The sequence below is a fragment of the Cavia porcellus genome, unplaced genomic scaffold, assembly GCF_034190915.1.
Source record: "Cavia porcellus strain 051 isolate PalLab524CR breed Dunkin Hartley unplaced genomic scaffold, mCavPor4.1 scaffold_21, whole genome shotgun sequence".
Lineage (NCBI taxonomy): Eukaryota > Metazoa > Chordata > Mammalia > Rodentia > Caviidae > Cavia > Cavia porcellus.
In genome coordinates, this window is record NW_026947504.1 from 28,561,734 (window position 1) to 28,583,931 (window position 22,198).

General features: G+C 34.6%; 1 protein-coding gene across 5 annotated transcripts in view; it reads left to right on the forward strand.

Annotated features, from left to right (window-relative positions):
* Zmym2 (zinc finger MYM-type containing 2) overlaps window positions 1–22,198 on the forward strand; it is a 111,635-nt gene that overhangs the window by 38,196 nt on the left and 51,241 nt on the right. For all 5 annotated transcript variants that reach the window (XM_063232476.1, XM_063232475.1, XM_063232472.1 and 2 more), the window contains 3 exons: window positions 3,306–3,591; window positions 5,301–5,466; window positions 6,219–6,431. In XM_063232476.1, coding sequence (XP_063088546.1) covers window positions 3,306–3,591; window positions 5,301–5,466; window positions 6,219–6,431 — 665 coding nt within the window. The remainder of the gene's footprint in view (window positions 1–3,305; window positions 3,592–5,300; window positions 5,467–6,218; window positions 6,432–22,198) is intronic.

The window sequence follows — 22,198 nt, forward strand, 5'->3', positions numbered from 1 at the left end:
TACCATAATGCCTTTTAAAGTGGGCATTCTTTATAAAAAATTTTAATCTAGCTGAAAGGTAGCTCTGTATATAGCAGGTTGTTTCCTGTATTTGCTTTTTAGTTCACTTAGTGTTGTACTATGTTTTTTCATATCATTGTCATACAAGTTTTAGTGGTTGCCCAATACCTGTTTCTATATTTGACTTTCATAGTTTCCACATTTTGTTACTATAGGTAAAAGATGAATACCTCTGTTCATGTTTCTGTTTATTTCCTTAGAATATGAGGTTTCTCGTAGAGGTGAGGTTATCGAGACAAAAAATATAATTCTCATATTCTAATGATTTTTGATTTAGATACATCTATTTGGTATACAGTTTTAGAAGAAATTATCACTCAAATTTGACATTTTGTTTTTCTCCTTAAGCCTCTGTGTGTGTCAGTGTGGCTGTGAGTTTATATGAGCATTTTTTAATTTATGGAAATTTCAGTATTGGTTTTCCCGAAAGCCATGTAGCCACCAAGCTATATTAGAATTCTTTTCTCAGTAACTTTCCAGTTTACATAAAAGTTTTTAAAATTATAGCACTTAAATTAGGTTTAAAATAACTATTTTGTTTTTCTGCTAAATTTTAAAAACACGAGCATGAGAGAAGAAAACATTCAGTAAAGTAACTCTAATTTGAGAACATAGTGTACAGATTTGCTATTTCTTCCCTCCTACTTTTCTTTTAAAACCTTATCAATAGATCTTAAATTTCTTGTCTGTATCAGTGTGAGTGAAATTTAATTCTCTACTTGCTCAATTTTAACTTTTCCTATTTAAATACTCTTCTTAAAAATATTTTTGTATGGGGCTGGGGATTTAGCTCAGTGGCATAAGCACCTGCCTTTAGCAGGCGGTCGTGAGTTCGATCCCTGGTACCGATTTAAAAAAAAAAAAAAAAAGAAAGAAAAAAAAATATGTGTGTGTGTGTGTGTGTGTGTGTGTGTGTGTGTGTGTATATATTTGTGCATATTTCTTAAGCATACTGATTTTTTTAGGATTTTCTCGATCTAAGTGAACAAATAATTATGTTCCTATTCAGTTGAATTCTTTAAGCGAATGTAATATACTCATAAGAAAAATATAAGCAAACAGATTTACTTTGGTTTTTGTGTTTATAAATTCTTGTATTTATGGACTTTTTATTTGTAATAGAGGAAATAGATTAAGAGTAATAAAATCTTGCCTATTTTTACTGGTTCTTAGACTATTTGTGGCTTGGACAAATTTATCTCTATGCTATATCTCTGTACCTATGTGAAATTAAGGATTTGGACAAAATGATTAGATCCTTTCTATTTCTAAAATACTTTTCAGTGTTGGAGGTGGTGAAAATATGCAAGAGCTGAAAATTGATAAAACCATTATGTTTTTTATACTGGTTAAGCTAAATTGACAAAAGAAAAATACCCTTTTTCCTCCCCCGAATTAAGGCAGTAGATGCCCCTAAGTTTAAATAGACTCCTTTAAATATGTATTCTATAAATATGTATACAAAACAGAAAACCTTGAGGGACCAGTATTTGTGTTGAAGAGGGCTAATTTTTCTAGCATTTGCTTAAGCATAATTTTTGACTGAATGCATTTTGTTTTCTTTGAGATCATTTCCTGGTTCTTAGAATGATTTGCTATTTTATTATCTTTACTTACTAGGTAAATACTAGTCTTTTACTGTAATGATAGCAAGAAAACACGGTTCCAGAATGCACTGTTTACTTCAGTATATAAGGTTTTGTTTTTGGAGGTATAGTATGGAGTCAGGTAAAACCTAACCAACAGTGCATTCAGGCCTTTCAAACTATATATTAGGTTGATGAAACAGGGCAAAGTCACAAAATTACCCTTATTGAGGTTTTTGCAATAAAGAATTTTCCCCGACTCGTTACGTTTATACTGTTTTCTGTGGAAGGGAAAATTTTATATATGGAAATTTAAAAATCAAGAGAGTATAAAGGCCAAAATTTTTGAGAGATCAAAGTAGTTTAAAGTAGAAAGAGTGGCCTGAGAAATTTCAAAATGAAGATAGGTCATGGAATTGATTGTGCCACAGTAAGTCTGTGAAATAGGACCTTCCTCCAGGAAGACCTGGAGACTTCCTACCTAATTGAGTACTAAAGAAGTTTAGCATGAAAGAGAAAAAATGGGTAACTTCGCACTGCAGTGCTGATAGTTAAGATATACTCCTGGGCTGTGATGTCTTTGCAGTAGTAGAGTAATTGGAGGTTAAAGTGGTCATTATATGGTGAGTATGACACCATCATTTTTGTGTAACACTGTGCTTTGACTTTGATGAGATTATCTTACATTTAGGGGTCACTGAACTAAATATTTGGAAAAGCTGCACTTATAAGAACATTTGGAAATAATGATATATATAAACATTATGCCTGCATTAGTTACATTTGTTAGAGGTTCTGTTTTGTCAAGATGTTATTACACTTTTATTTGATGTTTCATGCGTAAAGTAATGTTCTCTAAATACATGAGTATTCACTGATTTATTTTTAGTGCTTCTTATATACTATTATTCACTGTGATTTATTACATGTTTTATCTCATTTAATGCGTACCATTCACATGAGGTTGGTAAAGTTTCCTATTAAGAGGAAGGCACGCAGTTGAAGCAGCATTCCAGTCTTGCACATACTGGGAGCTAGAAGAACCATTCTATCTGCCTTTTTTCTTTCTTTCCTTCTTTCCTGTTTTTTTTTTTTTTTTTGGTACCAACGATTGAACTCAGAACCTCACATTTGTCAGGCAGGCACTTACACCACGGAGCCAGATTCCCAGCCCTTCTTCCTTCCTTTTCTTTCCTCTTTTTTTTTTCTTTTCTTTTCTTTTTTCCTTTGTCTTTTGAAACAGGGTCTCTCTGTATTGCTTAGGCTGACCTCCATTTTCTTCCTCAATCTTGCAAGTATTGGGGTTACAGATGTGCACCACTATACCCAGTTTGTATTTTTTTTGAGGAGTAAAAATGATACATTTTACCATGTATGACATATTTAAAATATATTTACATTGTAGGGTAGTAAAATGCATTGCTTTATGTTTGTTTTGTTGTGAGAATACTTAAAATGTACTTTTAGAAAATTTTATGAATACAGTACATTGTTAATAAGAGCCAGACATTCTTAACCTAAAACTCTGTATGCTGTGTTACTACTTCATTAACGTCTTAAACTTATAAAAAATGGAAAGGTAAATGATTTCTCTGATACAGCAGTCAGTGTGTATAAACCCCTATTTCATTGCACTCCTTTGTGGATTTTGTTTTTCAGATTCTTGGATCTCCCAGTCAGCATCATTTCCCCGTAATCAGAAACAGCCCGGGGTGGATTCTTTATCACCAGTGGCCTCGCTTCCTAAACAGATTTTCCAGCCTTCTGCCCAACAGCAACCTACTAAACCTGTTAAAGTCACTTGTGCAAACTGCAAAAAACCTTTACAAAAGGGGCAAACAGCTTACCAGCGGAAAGGATCAGCTCACCTCTTTTGTTCAACTACTTGCCTTTCTTCCTTCTCTCATAAGCCTGCTCCAAAGAAACTCTGTGTTATGTGTAAAAAGTAAGGCTTACCTTTCAGTGTAATTCAATATGATTGAATATTGGTGGTAAAAATTTCAGTAAGTCTTTTATGTGAATTTTTTCATTAGTAATATAAAATCTCAGTACATCTTATAGATGAATAATCATATTTTTAACAAATCTTAAAGCCAAATTCAAATTTGTAGTAGCTTTTGCAATTACTCTTGTCAAGTCCAAGGGACTTTACAAATGGTTATTCTTGCTTTGTAGGCTTTAGGGTTGATTTAGATAGGTCCTTGTGATACAATTTTGTCTGCAATCTTTGGCTTCTTGAATTTGTAAAATATGTGAATATTTACATTATTTAATCTGTTAATTTATTTTATTTTTATTGTGCTGGGGCTTGAACCCAAAGCCTTGAGCAGGCATGGGAAATACTGTACTGTTTAGTACATTATTTAACTCTTTTTGCCAGAAAAAAAATGGTAAACAGTTTACATGAGACTAATTCTATATTAAGATAGATCAAGTCTCTCAGTATCTTTAGATTGAGATCATTGTAATTAATTTATTTATTTTGTGACAGGGTTGTACTGTGTAGTTCAGGTTGGCCTTAAATGTACTCTTGTAGCACAGGTTGGCCTCAAACTCATAGTAATCATTATGTCTCAGCCTCCCAAGCTTGAAATTCCCATGCCTGGAATTATAGGCATGTGCCATCATTTAAATTGGCAAATTTTGGGTTTTTATGTGTTTTGTTTTGAACATTAAGTCATTAGAAGTACTTAAGAGTTTCATGACACAGGTACTAGGTTTTTGCTAGGTTGCAAAGATAGGATTTTCTGTTACGTCCTTTTGGTTTGGTTTAGTTTGGTACCGGAAATCGAATTCAAGGCCTTACCCTTGTCAGGCAGGTGTTGTACTATTGAGCTATGTCGTCGGCCCTGTTAGGTCTTTTTTAATATTTGGTTTTACTGTTTAAATGCAATATGGTATATTATAAGCAAGGTTAAACCAGGTAGACTTGCTGTACTATCTCTTGGAAGAGCCCAAATATGTAAAGCTATTTTTAGATCTTAGAACTCGGGAAAGGGCTTACTATTCTGAGCATCTTTAATAAATTGAATACAGAAACAATTATTTTATAGTTTTTAGGTTGCTTTATAGTAGACTTAAATACTTAGAGGGTCTTGCAATTTAGAATTTTCTTCCTTTAAAGGAAAAATTTAAAGGTCATTGTTAGTTTTATTTTGTAACATTTCTAATTGGGGTTGAAGAGGTGACCAGAATGTTGGAGATGGGCATTGAAGCAGAAAAGATTTCAGTTACACCCTTTTGCATATATGGTATGTTTGTGTGTCCTAGATGTGTGCTAGATGTTCATGTTTTTCACTGGCCTGAGGAAAGGAATTGAATAGGTACTATAAATATAAGTATCTAATTAGTTCATGACATTAACTCCTTGTAATTAATAACCACTGTGTTTTAGCATTTCCAATGTCTGAAAACTTTGTTACTGAAATTGAAGATAAATTGGGTAGTTGTAAGGATTTAACAGTTTAAAATAATTTCACTTCTTAATCTTTATTGTCAAGTTTCTAGATAGTAAAATTGATTTCCCAGATCTAAAAATGATATTTAATTTCTTTGACTCCATCTATAAGATGAAAAGTGTCAGCTAATGCTCTTATTTATTTTGATTACTTTTAAAATGGAATTTTACTGTCAGTTGTATCTCTTATTTTACAGAGATATAACTACAATGAAAGGAACCATTGTTGCTCAAGTGGATTCAAGTGAGTCTTTCCAGGAATTCTGTAGTACATCTTGTTTGTCTCTGTATGAAGACAAACAAAATCCTAGTAAAGGAGCTCTAAATAAATCAAGATGTACAATTTGTGGTAAACTAACAGAGGTTTGTATTTTTATTCTATTATCAATTAGCTCTGACTAGGACTGCTGTAAACGTCCAATACCTATAATACACTTTCTTTCAATGTATGTGATGATACTTTAAAGTGAAGATACATCAGATGAAAACTTGTCTTATAAATAGTCATCATGAACTCTCATTTTCCCATAGACAACTGGTTAAAGAAAAATTATCAGTTGCCTTTTTTTTCCCCTGAGATTGAGAGTAGTCACAGACAGTATCATTGCATTGTAGTTGATTTTTAAAAATCTAATAGTATGTTTATTTAACAAAGGGCAATTAGACTATATAAAAAAGACAGTACTCTTGCTGAGAAGTAGAAGTAGAGGGAAAATTTTAAGTTCGAACCATTAATTATATAAAAACAGTCAAAAGATACCTGTGCCTGTATATCTCATTTGATTTATAATATTGGCTGTTTTTGTACTACAGTATAATTTGTAATTCCTTTGGGAGTTATGTGAAGATTTTTAATATGTTTGTTTATAAAGTTTAATGCCAACAATATCTAAATGTGGTTGTTTCCTATCATTTTTGAGTATTTAGAGAAGCTTATAGTGTCATTTATGGGTGTTCTGCCTTGTGTGAAAGCTTAATTCTTCTCTGAAAGAATTACTGAAGTACATGTGTTTTTCTTTTTCTCCAAATAAGCCATGTTTCTGATGGGTAACTGTTACTTAGCTACATGAAGACAGGTCTGTTTTTTAAAATTCTGTCTATTGTTTTTCTTTTAGATTCGCCATGAAGTTAGCTTTAAAAATATGACTCATAAGCTGTGCAGTGACCACTGCTTTAATAGATATAGAATGGCCAATGGTCTAATAATGAATTGCTGTGAACAGTGTGGAGAGTATTTGCCTAGCAAAGGTGCTGGAAATAACGTTCTGGTGATTGATGGTCAGCAAAAAAGATTTTGCTGTCAAAGTTGTGTCAGTGAATACAAACAGGTAATTTGTGTACTGATAAAAATTTTACATTCTTTTGAGTGTGTTTGAAAGTGCTGTAATAGTTTTATACTAACAGCATGTATTAATCAGATTTCTCTTGAAATCTCATTTAATTCCATTGTTGCCTTCATGTCATGAAGATTACTTCAGATATATTTAGCTACAGACTATTAGAAGTAAACTTAGTATTTTAAATATAACAGTAAAATTTTATTAGTGTGATTTCACTTCTGAATTCCCTTCTGTTTTTGAAGAGGGGTTACAAATACTGTATCATTTCTATTTCAATTTTAAGGCTTTTTTTTAATACTGGAGAATGAACCCAGGGGTCTGCACTGAGCTATATTCCTCATCAGTTTTTTATTTATATTGAAAGGAAGTCTTGCTGAGTCATAAAGTTGCCCATCCTGGCTTATAGTCCTACTCCCTCAACCTCCCAGATTTAATTGCTGGGAATAATACAGTGAAATGAAAAATGGATATACTTTCTGCATTTATAGCATTTATGCTGGGGTGACATACTTCAAATACTCGTGCTTTTAAAAGGTTATATAACATGGAATAGACTAAACTATAATTCCTACGTCCTATCTTACTGTTTGATATTGCATATCTGATCTTTTGACACTTATAAGTTTTATTATGAGTGCTAACTTTGGGTTTAATTGATGTAGATTAAAATTATGGCTTCACTAAGTTGTTACCTGTGTACTTTGAAAATTACTTACTGTTTTGCCTCCAATTACCATTTGTAAAGTTGGGAAAATTTTCATCTTGTAGAAAGATCAAATCTGTGCTTTCTATGTTTTATTTTAAAATCCCAGGTCAAGAAACTGTAACATTAACTGTTTTCTATCAGCTCATTTATTCTCTTTCCCTGTTATCCCCTTTTGTCCTATCAGAAATAAGAATTCTTGGACTTCTGACATCATAGTTTGAATTGTTTATAAATTTTATCTAAATAGTGTTAATACATAATGGGACTGATCCTTGTTATTGTATGTAACTGTTCTTGAAACTGTTTTGGCAGTTGTGCTTTTCTATTTTCAGGCATGTGAAGTTTTGAAATTTAATAGTCAAACTTGATGATTTTATTGCTTCTGGATTTTTTTTCTTATATACTTTCCTGTTCTCTATGATTTATTTATTTATTTATTTAGGTACTTGGGATCGAACTCATGACCTTATGCTTGCCAGGCAGGCACATATGCTGCTGAGCTAAATCCCCAGGCTGGTTTTATTTAAATTTTTTTTTGGCCTTTTGAAACAGGGTCTCACTGTGCAGTTCAGACTGGCCTTGAGTTCACTTTGTAGCCGAGGCTTGTCTTGAATTTGCAAAGATCTTTTGGTCTCAACCTCCTGAGTGCTAGAATTACAGGCATGTACCACCACGCCCGGTTCTTCTAGATTTTAAAGGAATGCTTTTCACATTTTCATGTAATATTTCTAAGTCTTCATTTTAATATTTAAATATTTAATCCATATGTGGCTTATTCTGGTATATAATTAAGTTATTCAAATTTTAACTTTCCAAATGACTGTACATTTTGAAAATCCTAAATTAGAAATTATTTAACCCATTTCCTAGTGACTTGAGATTCTAAAAAAGAAAAAGACAAAAAAAGAAAACAAAACAACTTTCTCCTTTCCTTTCTCCCTCCCCAACCCTTAATCCTCTCCCCATTTCAGCATTCACTTACTGTTTCACAGTACTTATTATACATTTCGGTCCTTGTTTCACTTTCATTTTCTCACACCTGAGAAAGAATGTGATATTTATATGCATGTCCAATGTATTTCACTTAGGCGTGTGATCTTGGGGTACATCTGTTTATTTAAAAACTGTCTTGAGTTTATCCCTCATTAAAGCAGAGTACCACTCCATTGGGGGAAAAAAAAAAACAAACGAATCTTTATCCTTTCATCAGTTGTTGGGCATTTGAGCCATTTCCAAGATTTAACTTTTTTTTTTCCCGGTACTGGGGATCGAACTCACGACCGCCTGCTTGCTAGGCAGGTGCTTATGCCGCTGAGCTAAATCCCCAGCCATCCAAGATTTAACTTTTGCTGACAGTACAGCTATAAACATAGGTGTGTGTACTATGGTATGATAATTTTAATTTTTTTTGGAAGATACTAAGAAGAGGAATAGCTGGGTCAAATAGGACCTCTAGTCCTAGTTTTTAGAGAAATCTCCATTCTGAATTCCACAGTGGCTGCGCTTGTCTACATTCCCACTAAAGTAGAAAAAGGTTTCCGTGACCCTGCCAGCATTTGTTATTGGTTGATTTCTTGATAATAGGCATTCTTTCTGGGGTGAGATGGAATCTCTGTTGTTTAAATTTGCATCTCTTGCATGACCAGTGATGTTGAACATTTTCTCATATTTATTTGCTATTTCTACTCCATCTGAGAAGTGTGTATCCATCTCTAATGTTCATTTTTGGGTTGAGTCTTTAAACTTGGTGATTATTTTTTTGAGTTATTTATATATTTTTGGTAGTAATCCTTTGTCTGGGGAACAGCTGCCAAAAGTTTCTCAAACTATGGATTATCTCTTTATTCTGTTGGTGGTTTCTTTTGCTTTGCAAAGGCTTTTAATAGGGTGAAATCCTAGTTGTTGATTCATTATATTTCCTGTGGTATTGGGTTTTGCTCGTAAAGTCTTTGCCTTCAACAAAGTCTTCAAGAGTTTTACTTCTTCTGTCTTTTCAGCAGACTTAATGTTTCTGTTTCAATATTAAGATCTCTCATCCATTTTAATTTTCATTTAGTGCATGGTGAAAGATATGGGTGTAATTTTAATCTTCAGCATGTAGGAAGTCTTTTCAGCACAATTTTTTTTTAATTTTAAAAGAAAACAAGAAAAGATTAAAAACAGTGATACAGAATTTCAAATCAACATAATAGGAGATGAACAATGGTTAATATATTGCGTACTGTTATCTTCAAAGTAATTGCTCAGATTACAAGATATAAGCATAAAAGAAATGAGTGAACAGTGAAAGCGCAAACAGTTCTTTTGATGAACTAACGGATTAATATGATTCTGGTGTGTGTGTGTGTGTGTGTGTGTAAGTGTAATCTTTTCCTTTCTTTTCTCCTTTCCCCCATCTCAGTCGCTCTTTTGAACAGTTTTTTACCCTTTTCACAAAATTTGTTGTACATTTTGGGTCTTACTTATCCTTTTCAGTTTTTTACACTAAGACAATACAGCGTTTACACATGTGAGTCTGATTTATTTCAGTGATGAGTATGGTCTCAAGTTACATCCATTTCCCTATAAAAGTCTTGTTTATCTTTCTTTATAGCCGAGTAGTACTCTATTGTGTAAAAATACCACATCTTTTTTTATCTACTCAGTGGTTGATGGCCATTTGGATTGTTTCCAGCAATCAGCTATGACAAATTTTCAGCTATAAACATGGGTGCACAAATACTGCTGTGGGCATGATGTTTTCAATTTTTGTGGGAAAACACAGAAGGGAAATGGCTGAGACCTGCACAGTTTATTATAAAGACGCTGTCTTTCTTCCGGGGAATGTGTCTGGTACCTTTTTCAGTGATAAGTTGGCTAAGTATGTCTGCAGTTGTTCCGCATTTTCTAATCTCCATTGATCCTTGGATCTGTATTTTGGCCAGTATCACACTGTTTTTATCTCAGCTTGGTTGTATAATTTTAGGTCTGGGATTGTGATACTCCCTACTTTTCCCTTGTTGCCCAGAATTTCCTTTGCTGTTCTTGCCTCTTCTGGTTCCGAATGAATTTTAGGATTTTTTTTCCTAAGTCAGAATTGCATGAAATCTGTACAATAGCTTTAGAATTATGGCCATTTTCATTATATTGGTTTTTCTGACCCAAGAGCATGAGATATCTTTGCATTTTCTGATACACTCTTCAATCTCCTTTTTCAGAATACTGTAGTTTGCAATGTAGAGATCTTTTACCTCCTTTGTTAGTTTGATTCCTAGGTATTTCATTTATTTGGATACTGTTGTGAAAGGTATTGTTTCCCTGATTTCTCCCTCAGTGAATTTGTTATTCACGTACTGGAAGACTTGATTTTTGAGTGTTGACTTTGTATCTAGCCACGCTACTGAATTTGTTAATTAAATCTAGCAGTTCTTTAGTGGAGTCTTTGGTGTCTTCTATGTATAGTCTCATGTCACCTACAAAAAAGTGGAGTCTTTGGGGTAGAGTACCATGTCACCTACAAAATAATTATAGTTTAACTTCTCCCTTTCCTGTGTTTGTTCCTCTTGTCTAACTGCTCCAGCTGAAGTTTCCAGGACTGTATTAAGAATGGAGACAAATGGGCATCCTTGCCTTTTTCTTGATTTCTGAGAGTTTTCAGCTTTTGTTCATTTAGTGTGATGTTGTCTGTTGGTTTGTCACTGCTGGCTTTTGTCAGATTGAGATAAAGACCACATGCATTCTAATTTTCTATAGGGTTTTAAATTTTTTTTTTTTTTGGTACCAGGGATCGAACTCATAGCCTCATGCTTGCCAGGCAGGCGCTTATGCCACTAAGCTAAATCCCTGGTCCATCTATGGGGTTTTTATCCTGACTAGGTACTGGACTTTGTTAGAAGCTGTTTCTGCATCTATTGAGATAATCTTACGATTTTTCTCCTTGGCTCTGTTAATATGGTGTATTAATTACATTTATGGATTTATGTATGTAGAACCACCCCCACATCCCTGGGATGAATTCCACTTGGTCACGGTGTATAATCCTCTTGATGACTTGCTGCTTTCTGTTCACCCATATCTTACTGAGGATATTTTTCATTTATGTTCCTTAGGGAGACTGGCTTATAATTTTCTTTAGGTGTTGTATCCTTCTCCAGTTTTGATACCAGGATAATGCTTGCTTCCAAGAATGACTTTGGGAGTATTGCTTCCTTTTCAGTTTCATTGAAGAGTTTGAGAAGTAGTGGCATTAAGTCTTCTCTCAATTTCTTGCAGAATTTCTTTTCTGAAACAAGTCAGGATTTGGGGTTTTCTTTGTTGGTAGGTTTTTAATTACATCTTTGACTTCATTGATTAATACTGGTTTATTTAGGATTTTTATATGTTGACTCAGCTTTGGGAATTCCTGTGTATCTGGGTAATCCATTCATTGCTTCTGCATTTTCCATCTTACTAGGATACAATTTCTCAAAGATACAGATAGAGGACTGGAGATTTAGCTCAGTGCCTCAAGCACTTGCCTGATAAGTTGGGAGGTCCTCAATTCTATCCCCCGTACCAAAAACAAAAAGCAAAACAAAAACAAAAGAAAGCTACAGATACAGGTTATAGATGATCTGCATTTCTGCAGGGTCCATTGTAAATTCATCCTTTTCATTTCTAATTCCATGGATTTGAGTCTTTACTTTTTTTGATAAGGTTGCCTTAGGGTTTGTCAATTTTACTTAATCTTTTAAAGAACCAACTCTTGAATTCTTTGATTCCTTGTATTGTTTTCTTAGTCTCCAGTGTGTTAATTTTGCTCTGATCTTTGTAATTTTCTCCTTCAGGTGAGCTTTTGGCTTAGTCTGCTCTTTTTCCAGAAATTTCAGATTCACCATTAAGTTGTTATATTTGAGCTCACTGTTTTCCTGATATGGGTAGCCACTACTATAAATTTGCCTCTCTACAGCTTGCATTGTGTCTGCGTAAGACTGCAGTGTTGCCCTGACATTGTTTAATCACAGAGATCGTCTAATATCTTCTTTGATTTCATCTGTGACCCATAGATTGTTTAGGAGGAGGATATTAATTTCCCTGTGTTAGTAAGTTTTTGTGGTTTCTTTTTCTATTGATTGCCAAATTTTTTTTTTCAGTGTGGTCTGGTAATATGTAGGGGAAAATTTCAGTTCCTTTGCATTTGCCTAAGCGTTTTCCATGAGCTAGTATATGGTCTGTTTTGGATAATGTTCCATGTGCAGCTGAGAAGAATGTGTATTCTGATGTTGTGGGATGGGACATTTTGTAGGCGCCCACTAAGTGCATTTGTTCAAAAGCTTGGTGCAATTCTAGTATTTCATTGTTGATGTTTTGGAGATCCCTAGGACAACTATATTAGCACTTATTTGAGTTTTCTTGTCCATAAATATTGGTATTTTCCATATTCATTTATGATTGTTATTACTTCCTCTTGGATTCTTTCCTTCATAAGAATGTTCCTGACCTTTGTTGTGGCTCTTAATCGGTGTTGACTTGAAATCCACTTTGTCTGCAAACAGAAAAGCTACCCTTGCTTTTTTCTGGGTTCCTGTCACATGAAATACTGTTTTCCATGCTTGACTTTCAGTCTGTGAATTTTTTTTTAAGTAAGTATGTTTGTTATTGTAGCATATTGTTGGATCTTCTTGATCTGTTCTGGCAGTCTGTGTCTTTTAATTGGTGAATTGAGACCATTAACAATGATGGTTAAATTGGTGTGTACTGACTTATCCTTGTCATGGTATTTTTCTGTGTTGGCTCCCTTTTTTTCCCTCCTCTGTTTGTCTTGCCTGATAAATTCATTCTGTTGGGATTTGTAAACTTGTCCTTGTATCGCCTTCTGGAACGCCCTTCAGAACATTTTGAAGTGTTGATTTGGGTTTCAAGATTTTCCTTTGATGTTCTTTGTCATGGAAATATCTTATATCTCCATCAGTTTTGAAAGATAGTTTTTTGGGGTGCATGAATGAAGCTTGGAGTTTGTTTTATTTTAGGGCTTAAAATACTTTACTCCAAGATGTCCTTGGTTTGAGAATTTGTGTTGAGAAATCTGTGGACTTTCCTTTAGCCATGATTTGTTTTTTTTCTAGCGGCTTTTAAGATTCTGTTTTTGTGTTGAATTTCTGGAATCTTGCCTATCTGTATGCCTGACTGTTTTTTTTTTTTTTTTTTTTGATTGTGGCTAATTCGAGTTCTGTATGCCTCACTTATCTATCCAATTCTTTTTCCCTGCCAGGCAGTTCTATGTTATGACATCTATGAACAGATTTTTAAATCATTTGTGCTATCTCTTGATTTTTTGTTGTTTTGAATCAATTTTATATTACTCTTTGCAATCATCTAGCAGCTGCTGAATTCATTATGCTTGATTCATTATGGTTGCTTGATTTTAAAAAAAAAATTCCTTTATTTTAAATGGAGTGAAAACAAAATAAGACATAAATCAATTAAAACAAAACAGTGAAAGTGATAGCAGAACTTCAAAACAGGATAATAGTAAAGCAACCATTGCTACCATAATGCCTGTGGTTATCTTCAAAATTGCTGCCTGTACCATCAGAAATAATAAAATCAAACGATAAAGAGCAGAATAAAACCAGGCAAAGCAAAACACTGAATAAAACAAAACAATAAAATGAAGCAAAACAAAACAGTGAGAAGAATGTTGAATTTCAAAAACAGGACAGAAGAAAATCCCCCACAGTTGATATATTGCATATTGTTATCTTCTAAATAGATGTGCAGACTGTTGGCTTTAGGCCTGCAAAATCAAGAGTACAGGCATTAAGCTGATTTTGTACCTCAGTTGCTATCAACTCAGTCTTAGTGAACTGGTTCTTTATGGGAAGTGGTGGGAATTGCTCAGGTCTTTTTGTCTCCCAGCCCATGTGCTCGCTGCCTCAGGGAGAGGGCCAATTGGAAGAGCATTTCCGGTTTCTACTTCCAGCCCACAGTGCTGCACTTGGGAAGGGCACATCTTGTTTCTCCACCCAGCCCACAGTTAAGGCTGGCTCAAAAGAGCACTGTGCTATTTTTAAGAAATCTTTCTTTATGATTTGTAACCACAAGCTTGTCTTGTATGTCTGAGATTCTGTCTTCACATTGGCTTATTCAGTTGCAGATAGTTTTAGGGGACGTTTTGGTGTCCTGAATATCTGCTTGAGTCTGTTTTATGGATTCCATTTCTTTCCCATGTTGGGCATTCATGATTTCTATAATTTTCCTAAATTCCTCTAATTTTTTTTTTTTAAAAAAATCTGTATCTGCTCTATAGTTACTAAGCACGTTTTTCATTGTGGTCACCATCTCTGTAGTTATGTGAGAAATTATTTCTGATTTGATTTTTCTTAGCACCTCATTCATTTGATTTTTTTTTTTTTTTTTATACTACTACTTCTTCCTGTGTGTGCCTTTCAGATTTGTCCTACCTCATTGCCTCCTGGGTTTGCCTTTGGTGTCCTGGATATTTCTGGTTGTATCTTGTTCAAGTGTCTTCTCAGTTTCTTTCTTTTTTATTAGTTAAATTCCTAGGTTGATGCTTGTAAATTGCCTGTAGTGAATAGCTTTATTGCTAGTATTTAGAACCGTTAGGAAATGACTGTTTCTCAGAGGTATCTTTAGGTTTAGCTGCCTTTTGGGTTTTGAGTCTATTGTAAGATCCTGCCTCTTCATTTTATTGGTGTTGAGAAATTGCCATCTACTTGGCCCAGTTTCTGGTTCTTGGTACTGGTCCACAGTATTTTCTGTGACCTTTAGGCCATATCAGTCTGGGTGTAATAGGAAATATAGCTGACTAGAACAAGTATGTCACTTGAGGTAAAGTGATGCAGTCAGTTATAACAATAGTATCAAACACAACCTAGAAAATGACTAATTGGGTTATCCATTAATTTGCCACCTTTAACTGCTATAACTAGATTTGTGGTTCTGTAACAATATCGAAAACAAACTAGAAAGTTGTGTGGAGTAAATAAACCCTCAATATGCTAATTTTATCAGGAGAAGACTTAAACGGGATTGGGGAAAAATAGAGAAATAGAAGAAGAGGTTAGAAGCAAGGCTGGAGAACAAGAGATCATCAGACAAACTGAGAAACTGAAAAAAAAGCAGGTAGGAAAGAGAAAAGAAAGAAAGGACCAATAACTACAAAAATACTAGAAACCACATTCACGCTTAATTTGAAAAGAAGATAAAACAACGAAAAAATAAAAGTGTGAAAGCAAAAAAAGTCTGCTTCAAGGTTTGTCTCTGCTGTCACTGGATAGACAGTATTTGGAGACAGAGTCCAGATCCCTGTTGATTTATCCCAGCAGGCTAGGAGTAGCTTTTCGGTGGGGTAGTGGATAAACTCAGTGAGCCTGCACCTTTATTTCCCCCTGAAGTTCAAGCTGATTTCTGACCGTGAGGCTGGGACCAGACCCAGTCAGTCAGCTATGTACCTGAAGGCTCATCTGGGAGCTGCCAGATGGAGCCAGTGGTGGTTCTGAGTTCTGAGCTCAGTTGGTCTTGCTCCAAGACGGCTCTAGGCCAACGACCCCACAGGATGGCCAGATCCACTCCACCATATAGCCAGGGCAGTCCACAGCCTCTGCTGCTCCATTGCACTGCCGCATCTTTCCATGGAGGCCTGTGGTGTTCCCGCAGTCTCCATTTTGTCGACAGGTATGAACCAGTTTCCCATGCAGTGAATCCTGACTTGGGGAGAAGCTGCTGCCCACCACCTCCTTCTTTAAGTTTCTCTCTTTATTTTCTTTGTTTAAGTTTCTCTCTTTATTTTCCCTGTTGGCTTCAGTTCTCACTTCAGATTGTCAGAGCGTGGTGGCACATGCCTGTAATCCCAGCACTAGGAGGCAGAGGCAGGAGGATCAGTGCAACTTTGAGACCAACCTGGGCTATAAAGTAGTCTCAAGACCAGCCAGAACTGCATAGTGAGACTGCTTCAAAAAAAAGAAAAAAAAAGTTCTTGGGAGACTCATCTCTCTGTAAGCAGTATGAGTGACAAGAAATAGTTCTTTTTTGTTGTTGTTGGGGTTGTTTGTTTTATTTTAGACGGTATCTCACTATGTACTCCAATCTGGCTTCAACTCACAGTCACCCTTCTCCCTGGGCCTCCCAAGTGCTGAGATTCCAGGTGTGACCACCACAAATAGCAAAAGAAATAATTTAAGTATTCATCTCAAATTCTGAAAAAAGAAACCAAAAACTAATAGTTGATATGAAAGTATAGAAAGTTAGAATTAAGGAATAAAAATAATACTGAAATAAGTCAGAATACTGAAATAAGTGAAAAACAAAATTAGCAGTTTACTCCAAACTTGACAAGATTAACACACACATAAACATAAACACAAAAAATAAAAAAGCTACAGTGTGGGGGCTGGGGATTTAGCTCAGCGGCATAAGCGCCTGCCTTGCAAGCAGGCAGTCGTGAGTTCGATCCCCGGTACCGATAAAAAGGAAAAAGGCAAAAAAAAAAAAAAAAAAAAACAAAAAACCTACAGTGGCTGTTAGTGTGTAGGTATCAGTTTGATACATGTAAATATGCTGGTCTCTTCCATTTTGCTGGAAAATAATACATATGAATAGAACTGCCTATGTCATAGGATAATTCTGTATTTAGGTGTTTGTTTTTTTGTGAAACTGTCAAACTACTGGCATGGTCAATGAAATGGATTTCGTACACTTATCAAGTATTGATTGGCCATATATTTGTTTATTCTGGACTCTCAAATCTTTCTTTTATTGGTTTATTCCCAGTTTTTGTATGTAACGTAACTTTTTTTTTTTTTTTTTTGGTCTTTTTGAAAAAGGGTCTTGCTGTGCAGTTCACTGGGCTTAAGCTTACTTTGTATTCCAGGCTGGTCTTGAACTCAAAACAATCCTCCTGCCTCAGCCTGCTGGGATTACAGTGTAGTTTTCATTGTACAAGTCTGTGCTTCTTTGGTTATCTTTTTTAGATAGATACTTATTCTTTGAGATGCTATTTTTAATCACCTTCTTGCATTAGCTTCCTTTTCAGATTGTGTACTTGCAGTATACAGAAACATCACTAGTTATTATATATTGATATACTATATGACTTTGCTAAATTTATTTATTAGCTCTGTTATCTTTTCCTTGGAATTTTCTTCATGCATAATTTACAGATTGAGTTTTGCTATTTATATTCTCTTGACTAATTATTTTGGCTAAACTTCCAGTATTGTTTAAATAGAAATGGTGAAGGTGAGCATTGTCTTCTTGATGGTAGAGGAAAAGTTTCCGGTCACCATGAAATAGATTCTAGCTTTGGGTTCTTCATGATACATTATAGCCATGGTTAATGTTGAGGTAGTTTTCTGGTGGTATTACTATTTTTTTATCATAAGAGAGTATTGAATTTGATCATGATTTTTCTGCATCATGTGAGATAATCCTTTTTTGTAACCCTTCCTGTGTAAGGTTGAGTTTCTTGAAAAAGATCATAAGGTGAGTGTCTTAAACCCATTTTGGGGGCAGGGTATTTGTATTATTTAATTTTATAATTTTACTGTGTTTACTAAACATGGCCTCACAACATGAGAACGGAATCATACAGCGTGTACTCTTTTATAAGGCTCCTTTCATTCAGTACAATATTTTGAAACTCATCTATGTCTTATATGTTTAGGTAGTGGGTAAGTTTCATTATATATGTATTCTAAACTTCAGTTGGACATCTGCGCTGTCTCCAGAATGTCTTTGTGAGGCCTATTGTTCACTGCTGTACCAGCCATGCTGTCTTTGTAGGGGCATATGCTTTATTTCTCTCAAATAAATCTCAGGGTGGAATTGCCAGATCCTAAGAACTGTGGATGAGCATTGGTAGCCGAATCATGTCATAAATCACTTTCAGCCTTCTCCCAAAGTTGTATAAATGGGTTTTCATGTGACATTGTCTAAATTGAGCTAATTCTACAAGAGAATCAAAGTGAAACATTGAATAAAACAAATCATAAATGTACAAAAATGTAACACGAAGCTCAAGGTTGATTAAAAACTTACCCATCAGTAATTGTCACACATGCACACATCATTCCTCACACAAGTGTGTGAACACAATGATTGCTTCTGTATTATCCCCATGCAGCTGCTGTGATGTACAGCAGGCTAATGTGTTCTAGATGGTTCATTATATAAAAAAAGGCATGGCCAAGCCTCCCAACTATTACTCTAGCATTGGCTGTTTCTACCTTCAGTATTGTCTTATATCTATCTTCACTTCTCTCAGCATTTGCTTATTTTGAGATTCTGATATTTAGCGCATATGCTTATAATTTCAACATTTTGTTGGTAGATTGACCTTTTGTTGTTATATCCATTCATCCATTGGTGTTTGGGGGATGGTTCAAGACCTCCCCCCATGGATATCAAAATCTTAGGATGTTCAGATCTTTTATAATAAAGCAGTGTAGTATTTGCATCAACCTATACACACATTTTCTGCTACACTTAAATCATCTCCAGATTATAATACTACAGTGTACCTGCTTGTAAATAGTTGTTAAACTACTTAGGAAATGATAAGGTAAAAATTCTGTGTATGTTGAGTAAATACATTAATTTCTCCCCCTATAATTCTGACTGACAATTGATTCGACTTTATATATGTGGAATCCTCTGATACGGATTATTGTCATTACCCTCATCAGCATTTTATCTTGTGTCAGGTTTTGATTGAGTGTTCTTTTTTGCTGATATCATCATGTCAAATCTAGTTACTTTTTAGTTACTATTTATATGGAATATCTTTTCAGTTTTGAAATTCATTTCTTCCATTACTTCCTGCCTTTGTATTTTAGTAGCTTGTAGTGAATTAATTCCCTTTTCATTTTCTTGTATGTATGATTTTAAGGTATTTTCTTTGTGGTTATGTGGATGTATTTTGAATAATCTAGTGTGAATTGATAATAATTTACTGTTTAAAAAAATCACCATTCCAGGGCTGAGGATTTAGCTCAGTGGCATAAGCGCCTGCCTTGCAAGCGTTCGGTCGTGAGTTTGATCCCTGGTACCGATTTAAAAAAAAAAAAAAAATCAATCTCCCTTCCTCTGTACCATTGACAACAAACTTATCAGAGCTTTCAGTGATACAGCCCACTGTAGCATATGTGCCATAGGTTTGCTGTGACTTTTCCCACTTTTTATTGTTACAGATTGCCTTGTGATCAGTGCACCTATAATCCTAGCAGCACCTTGGGAACCTGGGTCAGGAGGATCACAAGTTGCAGCCTATCCTTGGCAATTTAGTGAGCTACTGAGACCCTCCATAAAAAAAAGGGATGGGAATGCAGTTTGCTACAGAAACCTTGGGTACTTAAAAAAGACTTACATTATATTTCTAATATAGTGGTATGTTTTTCATATATTATACACAGTACATTTTAAAATAGAATTATAAATCGAAAATGCAATCATGCTACCTTTTATTTATATTCTAATATTTACTAACAGTTGGCTCAAGTATCTGTTCATTTCATTGAAAAGCTCTACTATCTTTAGCATTTCTTGCGAAGTGGATCTGGTGTGAGAGACTCCACACCATCACCCTTTCTGCCAGTTCTGAGGATTGAGTGCAGGGCATTTTTACTGAGTGGCTTCCCCAGCCATTTGTAAGTTTTGAAACAGGGTCTCATTAAATTGCAGAATTGCTCAAGCTGGGCTTTAACTTGGTGATTGTCCTGCCTTAGTCTCCCAGGGTTCTGGGATTACAGGCATGTGCCTCTGTGCTTGGCTCAGAGGTCTGTATTTGGGTAAATCTTTATTATTTTTCAGTTTGGGTAGATACAGTTTTTTTGTTTGGAAATGTTTTCCCCCAGGCATTTTAAATATGTCATCTCCTTAGCTTTTGTCCTCATGGTGTCTTAGTGAAGTTGAAGATTAATTACACTGAAAATTCATTGTAATGAATTCTTGTTTTCTCATGATTTGCTGCCTTTTGAAATTTGCTTACTAAGGGTTCTATAGAATGTGTCTTTTAGTTTATCCTACTTGTAATTTGTTGTGCTTTTTAGATTTACATCTGTTACCAAATTTGTGAAGTTTTCAACCATTATCTGCCCCCCCCCCATAATCTTGCCCCTTCCTCTTCCCATTTTATACTTCTTAGTGTGCATGTTGATGTGCCTAATCTTCCTCCCAGGTCCTTTAGGCTTTGTTTACTTTTATTCTTCTTTTTTATTCATTGTATTTCTGACTATAATTTCAGATTTTACTGTAGTTCAATGATGCTGAGCCTTTTAGACCTTTCAGTGTTACACACAGCCTGCTTGGTGCATGTGCCACAGGTTCACTACCAGTGCTGTAGTTATTAATAAATAATTTGACTTTCCACTGGGTCAGACCACCAAAACAGGGATTGGTGAGGGTATAAGGTGTCTTATGATTGCCTGGTGGAATGAGACGTGGTCAGGTTTCATACTTGGTGTTTTTTGATGCTCAGGGTATAGGGATGTCACATCTTACTGCTTGCAAGACCACAGTGGAAATCTAGGCTCTCAACTTGGCTTTTTTTGTCTTGTCTATAGACTTAATGTCTGTTGCCTTTCTGTTTGTTTTTTAGTAATTTCTATTTGTTTGGTTATTTTATTTAAAAAATTCTCATAACAAAATAACAGTAGTTATAAGACGTAGCCAATAAGATACTTACAAAGAAGGAAAAGATAATAAGATATTTTTTCAATTAATTAAGATAAAGTAGTGTAAAGGAAACAAATGAACATACATAGTTTAAAAATTTTGGAAACAATAGTAATTTGGAGATGTATTTGAAATTCTCCCTTTTATATAAAATATTATTTAAATAAATAAAAATTATTTAAATATTTCTTATTTATCTCTTCTGTTTTGCTTTTTACTTGTGTGTGTGCATATATACACACATGCATGCATATATGGTGTTTCTCATAAAAGAAACCATATTTGAGCTCTGTGTTTTACTTCTCCTAACATGTTTGCAAGTTGCATCTGTTTACTTGCAATTGCTTCAAATTTATCTTTATGGTAACATAGTACTCCATTGCTATAAATAACACATTTTCCTTATCTATTATTCTGTTGACATACACACAATTTCCAAGATTTAGTCTGTTATTGTAAATGGCGGTGTTATAACCATGAGTATGCATGTATTCCTGTAATACGATGATTTTTAACTCTTTTGGGAAAATATGTAGAAGGGGGATAGTGGGGTTAAATGGAATTTCTGTTTTCAGGTTTCTAAAGTCTCTTCACTGATTTGCATAGTGATTGTACTAGATTACATTCCCACCAATGATGTACAATTTCTACTTCTTGCCCTCATATATTATTAGATTTTTTGATGATAGCCATTCTTTCTGGGATAAGATGGCATCTCACCATAGTCTTAATGTGAATTTCTCTGATGACCAGCAATGGTAAGCATTTTTTCATCTATTTATTGGTTATATATACTCTGAGAAGTGTCTATTCATTTTTGGTTTGGATCTTTTACTTTGAGGAGTCTCAGTTTTTTGAGTTCTTACACATTCTTAATTTCATTGTCCAAGGAATAGCTGGCAAGTTTTTTCTCCCAGTTTGTGGATTTTGTCTTTACAGTTGCTCCTCTTGCTGCCCAAGAGGATTTTTAATTAGATATGATTTTACTTGTTGATTCTCAATATTATTTCTTGTGCCCATGAGGTTCTGTTCAGAAAGTCTTTGGCTGTGCCTGTGTCTTCAAAGAGTTGTACCTATTTTCCAGCAGTTTTTTTTTATCCTAATGCTTAGATCTTTGATCCATTTGGATTTAATTTTAGTACATGGTGAGATATATAGGCATATAGATATAGATATAGGCATATAGACAATCTTATCCATATAGAGTTTCTCCAGCACTATTTATCAAAGAGGTTATGTTTCTTCCAGTGTATATTTTTGGCCTTTTGTCAGTGATCAAATAGATGTGCAGTATATACCTGGGATCATTTTTGCTTTTTGTGTTCTGTTGCATTAATTTACATGCCAGTTTTTTGTTCTACTACCATGCTGTTACAGTCATTGTAACTTTATAACTTCA